Here is a 7114-nt window from a genome sequence, read left to right on the forward strand (position 1 = left end):
ACATGCATGGGCGCATGATTGCATGACCACCAGGAGATGAACCGCAGAATCGGCGGATGGCAGATGCACAGCACGATGCCAAGTTGGATAAAAGCACTAAGCATCTGGCGATTAGGCGCAACCTCGCTGATGATCTAGATATACAGGGACCATGGAAAGGAGAGGATTGAAAAGAGGTGTTGACATTGTTGGGAAGGAGAAGCGGAAGGGATGGTACCAATTGTAGGAGAAGGGACTGAGGAACGTGCCTGTGGAAGGCCGAAGGCGGCAGCCGCTCAGTTAAATCCAGCAGTTTCTACCGTATTTGCAAGGTAATGGAAGGCAAGGAGATGAGCGGGCGATAAATGCTGCTGTTTCGATGTGCCTTCATGGTTGCATTTTTGTCTGGGATTTTGGGAGAGAGTCGGTCGCGGTGGACGGAAGAGATACCGACGCCCATTGGAGTCGCAGCAGGGAAGACGATGGCCAGCGATTTTTTTTATTAGTTTTTTTTTTGAGGGATTTTTATTAGTTGAATGGCCAGCGACTTTTTGTGATGGGGCTACATCGGCGTCGAACAATCATGGGCTACAGCCCACGTACCAAATACTGGCTTGGGCAGCCCAGTTGTAAGAGATCTGAATAGTGCAATGCATCGAGTCCATCCAGGGCGCTGGTGTCGCAGGGAAAAGATGAGGTCGAAACACGAGAGGTCGGTCTGCTAATTGGAACCGAAATGCTGACGTGGCACTTTGATGAGGTGGATAGGCTGCATGTCAAGAGAAATAAGATAGTGGGGATCAACTATTTAGGTATTATAGATATTATAGATCATAGATACCCCAGCTCGCATGATGAATTGGTCAGATCCGCCGCTTTCTAGCCGCTGGATTAATTCCATATTTTCTTTTTTGACGCTGTAACGGCGGGCTTACGCCGGCCTGAACGATATATTAATGAGCGGTAACAATTACAACCAAGCATGGCAGAGGTACATGAGTAGAGGGGTGAGAGAGGAAGAAGAACTTGTTCCATAGGCTACATTCTCGCCGCAAGATGGAACAACATAGTACTCCAGTCGCGGAGCATGGTTTGCTTTTGCTCGATGGTACATCTATTGGACCATAGCAAAAGGTCGTCCGCTTTTGTGTAGATCGTGGTGTTCAGCTCTGAAGACTTTAGCATTTCGTCTCTTCCATATGTTCCATAAGATCGCAATGATGACCGTGGATCTGGTTTTGTCAGTCAAATGGCCGCCCCAGCAAGAGATGATGGAGTCAGGCGGCTCATGACAAATGCTGTTGAGTTCGGCCCATACAAGGCTGACCTGACGGCAAGAGAACAGTAGGTGATTGATAGTCTCGGGGGTGTTGCAGAATGGGCATTTATCTGAGGTCGCGATGCCCCTTCTCAAGCGACGCTCGTTGGTGTAGAGTCTGTCTTTGTGGGCCAGCCATAGGAACAGCCTGCATTTGTTCGGAGCATAGTTCTTCCAGATCGCTGCTGCAGTCGGGTCAATCAGATGATTTGCCCACAGTGCACCATACGCTAGGCTCGTGGTTAGCGGCTTGCCCTCGATCCTGCTGATTCTCCTGTCAGGTACCTGTTCATTCAAGGAAAACGTGGCGAGCAAAGCTCGTATATTATGCAGATCGCCTTCAGCTGCGTGGGACAATCTCGGGGCAAGGGTTGTATTCAGAGAAGGTTGTGGATTAATTCCATTTCAGGCTTAAGATCTACCGTCAGTTCTTCAACAATCTTCAGATTAACTCTCGGGCATCCGCCTTTGTTCCCGACTTCCTGTATGCACTGAAATACAAGAAGGGGAGATGCATAAAGCTAGCAGAAGAGCAGACAGGCAGATCGAGCGCAGGTGTGAGGCAAGACAGTCGGCATAGATGTAGATAGTCTTTAGCTCAGCAGAAACCAAATAGATCATTCAGAAGTCACTAGAAGATGGGTGGATTCGAGAGCAAAGAATATAGATCACTCAATCGATTGTTCAAGTTTCAAAAGAAGAAATCGGCCTTATGCTTGTAGCTGGGATAGCTACAGGAATTAAAGATGGAGACAAAACATCGCAAAGCAGCAGGATCATGATGCCAATTGAGCAATGTTTTGAATCTTCCGAGCCAGTCGAATCGAGGAAACTATCGAATGCAGCATACAGATGCGAGTTGCACAAAGCCGTACCAAAAAAACACAAAGATATGAAATTGTATGCAGTTAATTCTAAGCAAAGGGCAGTCTGTATACGGGTCGGTGCCCCAACACAAATATTAACAAGTGGCAGGATGAACTCTTTTCCGCAGCACACTATCTCCGAAGGATGGTGAACAAGCTTTACTACATATATATGCCAGACCATGTATATAATATACATCTATCTTGGCAAAGGAAATACAGGCCAGGAAGCACATGCGACTATGCGAGCCAGCCTAATAGGCAAATAGCCAGCACATCAGGTCCGAGTACACGATGGAACAATGAGCATATATAAAATTGCCTGGGAACAAACACCATCCCAGCTTACTTGCAATCAACACATAACAAGTGACAATGTTCATAGTTGTACCACAACAAACAACACCACGCACACACACGCATATCACCACCATCATCGTTCATGCTTACAAATTACAATCACCACATACCCGACAGTTCATACTGTAATAAGCAACCACACATGCAGAATGAGCAAGCAGCGACATGAGCGCTCATGAGCTCGTGTGTGCTGCATAAGCTGAATGCCCACTCTGATTTATTTCACATTTGCTCGAGAGCTCTGAGCAAAGATAATCATACCAAACCAAACCGGAAGCCACAGCAAGGCAACACAGATGTAGAGAGAACAACACAAACTAATCAAGCGGGAAGCAGGGCAAGCAACACATAGTCACACGGCAGGAAAGCTTCAGTTATGTAGGAGGCAGCACTGCATGCACGGCGATCATGCATATTGCGTTGCAATAAGCTCAATATCAATCCACGGAAGAGATCGATTACCTGCAGCATACAAACCAGCAATGGTATGAATGATCAATCACACATACTACTACAATACTAGTCTGATTTTTTGTATGTAGACAAAAGAGAGTAATAATTTGGTTCAGCACAAGAGCTTACTAGCACAGTGTATGTATGTACTAGATGTAAAGCTCACCTGAGTATGGTGCCTCTGGGCAGCTGGGGTTTGTAGTACACCGAGTGGCTCGGCTTGTAGAGGGAAGGGTGATGGTACTTCTCCAACCCGTCCCACTCTAGGTTGTCCCACCATTCCTTCTCGCAATCCACCATGGGCGGCTTGGTGTTGCGTCCGATAGCAGGCAGACGCTCGAGGCTCCAGCAGCCCCTGATCTTGATGATCTTGAGTTTAGACGCAAATATCCTACGACCACAGATGTAATGCAGCATGGGGAGCTCGTGCAGGTGGATGCGCCTCAGCATGGGACATTCTAGAATATTATCCTGCTCTTGAAGCTCAAGGCTCAAAGGGAACACCTGCCTAAGATCTCCGCACCACAATATCTCTAGGGTAATCAAATGGGTCATCAAGCCACCTGGACGTATGGACACCGAGAGCACATGTACGAGCCTGGGGCAGTAGTCCAGGTGCAAGAAATCCACGTATTCACAATAACCTTCTATTGGCATGCTATAGATGTGGCGTGCAGAAAGGAGCTGGGATGCCATAACCGACACACAGCACCGCGCTGGGGAACGGCGAAGACTGTGCGCAACTTGGGGCACCTCTCAACCAGGCACCATCCTAGATCATACCATCCTGGTCCTTGGGGAGGTGCAGATATACTGGTGATGGACGAGTTATCATACACGTGCAGCGATGTAGCAGTCTGATATATAATGTCAGGCAATGATAAAGCGCTAGTACTAGCACTTAAAGCATTCTCCAAAAGTTTGTTGCCCTACCTGTGCATGATCACCTTTATGATACATGTCGGTCGGTTCCACTTTGTAACTATCTTGGGGCACTCCCATATAATCATCACTTCAACTGGGCCAGTCTTCAAGACGTACTCAGAGCTCACGATGGTACTTGTTTCTGGTTGGGCCTGCACTAGTTTGTTGCCATTCATTCCTTGGGCGTAGCTACCACCAACAGTAGCTGCAGGACAAATATCAATGTGTACGGATGCATGTTTAAAAAAAATTCTTACAGAAGCAAGCGACCTAAGAAGCCTTGTTTCTGTAAGAGTAATCCGCCATCCACCCTTAAACGTTTCTTCTTTATACTGTTGGAGGGATCGATCAGCATGTGGAACTGCAAGTGGTGCCTCCCCTGCGTAAGCTGATGTTAATGTTGTTCGCAAAAAAAAAAGCTGATGTTAATGTTGAGGTGGTGTCAATGTGCAGCACTTCCGGCCACCATCCATCTGTCACACGCAGTGCCCATACAATTGTGCCGAGCTTCTCGCAGCCTAGCAGGATAATCCGCTTAGGGAGTGATTTGGCTTCCACTCCTCTGAGGTCAAGAGTTTTCACACTTGTACCCGATAGGTCCAGCTCCTCGAGACCCCTCGAAATTCTTTTCATGTACAAGTTCTTCAATTCCTTATAGCCCTTAAAAGATTTTTTTTTAAACCATCAAATTCATCAATAATCACGGTCTTGAGGCTACTGTTGCTTGCCATGCCTTGTCTGATGATGTTTCCGAAAAATCAAGAAGCTCCATATTTTCCATCTCCGAGAGCATGTTGTCACTGAAGAAGCACGTGGACTTTGTTACCCGGAACTTGCGAATGTTACGCAGCCGTCCTCGCAAATGGCTCATGTCCCAGTTTTCAGCTCCCATCACGTTTAGCTCCCTGAGCTGGGTCATTAGATCCATCACCCTTGTGGACCAGATCTGATCCCAACCTGTGTAGCGCAGGTCAAGCACCCACAAGCTCTGGAAGCATTCCCACGATGTCGTGGTCCTGTTGCCCAACTCCTTGTTTGCCTCTATGGTGATGATCTGTTGTACTTCTCCCTGTTACGAGGTCTCGGCAATGTTCAAGCCACAGGAATCTCAGGCTATGGCAACAGAGGAATGGAGGCGATGAGAAACTGAAGGCACACCTTGAGAGCTTGAGCACGCCGAGCATGTGCGAGTGCGAAAACATATTCTCAGGAATTACACCGGAGGGGCTCACTACAAATCCGGAAGTTGAAGTTGTTGTCGATATCCAGTACGGCATGTGCTCAGCAGACTTTGCCAGGTGATAGGAAGCCATTCCTGCTGATTCATCATTCTTGAGACGGGTGTCAATGTTCAAGAATGGCATCTCATGCTGCAAAACATCACCAACTCTCCATGCTCTGTCAATGTCTGTCAGTGCAATGATGCCATCGCATATCCAATAGTTACTGGTGTGGATAGCCCTGTCGTAGTCAATGATGCGAGAGCCAATCCAAGATTGCTTCAACATATACAAGACGCACTGAGCAGCAATAGCTGGATCGATGATGACATGGCCATACTTATTGCTGGAAACTTGTGCAGCCTCGTGGCTCACTAGATATGACCAAAGCTCCCGTGGATCTTGCCTATCTCCTGAAGCTGAAAGAAGAACACCTGTTGTTGTGCTCTTCTTCACACTGTCTATCATCTTGGGATCAAGCCGAAACCTCCCTTGGAAAGTCCACAACATCTTGCTACTAGAATATCGATCTAAAGAAAGACCGAAGTCGAATATATCAATCTCCTCAATGCTTCCATTGTGCAGGATCACCAAGAATCTCTGATTCTGTGTTCTTTGATAGATCTCTCTGACAACTTGTGCTATCTCAGTTCGAGAGCCTTCATCTAATCCATTGAAATCATCCTCCTCATCTTGCTTGTCAAATATCTCCATCACCCAGTTGGGAAGGTTCAGCTGCTCTGCTATTTCCCTCTGCATTGCTCTTCTGCTCTTCCACTTTGAGCAGTCAATGTGGATGATTTTCTCAAACTCTAGCCCTGCAGGCCTCTTTGACAGCTCATTTGATACTTCAAGGCGTTTGGCTACGGCTTGCAGGACGGAAGATGCCCCAAGACCATCCCAGCCATCAAAATAGATGGCATTCTCTCTGCTGCTTGTAGTGTGTTTCCCAAGTTCAACGAGAATCCTTTCGACGGCCACATCAATGGTGTCCGCCTTGATAACCTGCATATGTGTACAGGGAGGTGAGGTGAGAATCGGTCCAAACTTCAAACTTGGAATTCAGTACTAACAAAAAAACAAGCTATAAGGTGACCCATGTATTGGGCTATTGGCAATATTCTGATGCATGACTAACTGTTTTTTAAGCTCCATTAACTGAGCTGCAAAATAAACACATGCATGATCCAAATTAACTAACGACCATGCTGGCAGGCATAGACAAAACTTTACCCCAAAATCGACCGTAATTATCTATATTGCAAACTGCTTTTGAATGGATAGAAAATATATATAACACGCAGAATGGAATGAAAGGTGATTTGTAAGTGCAAAAGTACCTCTGTACGCATGATGAATTGATCGGGTCTGCCGGTCTCTAGCCTCTAGATGAAGTCATTTTCGGGCTCAAGATCGACCACTCAGCTCTTCAGCAATCTCCATATATACTAATATGTTGACCAGTAGTTGATCAGTTCCGGACTTCCTAACTACATTGAGATACAAGTAGAAGCGATAAACAAAGCTAGCTTAGATAAATCTACAGCTCGACAAGCAGATTTAGTACAGGTGTAAGATGAGCTAGTTACATATATACCTTGGTTAAGTGAAGAAATGGCACTATGTAGAGAATCTGTAGGTCGATAGAAGCCAAGTAGATCGTTCAGGTGCCACTATAAACTGGCTGGATTGGAGAGCAAAAACAAGAAAAAACAGCCGTGCTACATGGTACGGCGGGATAAACTTGTGAGGTGCTTATTTCTTGTGCTTACACACAAATGCCTTGCACAGACTAGAAGCAAGCGGTTCTATTCCTTACCTTTCCCTTTTCCATATTCCCAATCCATGCCAGGATTACCTTTTGCTTTAGCTAAATATAAAAAACAGTTCTTTGCTTGCAGCTGGCTAGCTGCCCGCAAGATTTAAAGATAAAGATACAAGATTGCAATGATGTCTGCTCACTGTCCAATCTTCCAGCTAATTGAAAAACTTTT

At 46.2% G+C, this 7114-nt stretch overlaps 1 protein-coding gene across 1 annotated transcript; it reads right to left on the reverse strand.

Moving 5' to 3' along the window:
* Positions 1 to 3138: 3138 nt before the first annotated feature.
* On the reverse strand, positions 3139 to 6472 carry LOC119315479. The gene is made up of 8 exons (XM_037590097.1): positions 6461 to 6472; positions 4977 to 6125; positions 4634 to 4930; positions 4396 to 4560; positions 4234 to 4288; positions 3924 to 4105; positions 3760 to 3833; positions 3139 to 3634 (listed from the first exon to the last, which is right to left on the reverse strand). Exons 1-8 carry the CDS (start codon positions 6470 to 6472, stop codon positions 3139 to 3141), a joined length of 2430 nt encoding a protein of 809 aa, XP_037445994.1.
* Between the last annotated feature and the right edge of the window lie 642 nt (positions 6473 to 7114).

The sequence above is a fragment of the Triticum dicoccoides genome, chromosome 6A (genome assembly GCF_002162155.2).
Source record: "Triticum dicoccoides isolate Atlit2015 ecotype Zavitan chromosome 6A, WEW_v2.0, whole genome shotgun sequence".
Classification (NCBI taxonomy): Eukaryota; Viridiplantae; Streptophyta; class Magnoliopsida; order Poales; family Poaceae; genus Triticum; species Triticum dicoccoides.

Excerpts from the sequence above, each read along its gene's own strand:
- LOC119315479 (XM_037590097.1), bottom strand. Across the intron at positions 4,931-4,976 it reads TTGAACATTGCCGAGACCTC|GAGTTGGGCAACAGGACCAC; the intron begins GTAACAGGGAGA and ends GAGGCAAACAAG. Across the intron at positions 4,289-4,395 it reads GCGAGAAGCTCGGCACAATT|CTTACGCAGGGGAGGCACCA; the intron begins GTATGGGCACTG and ends CATTAACATCAG.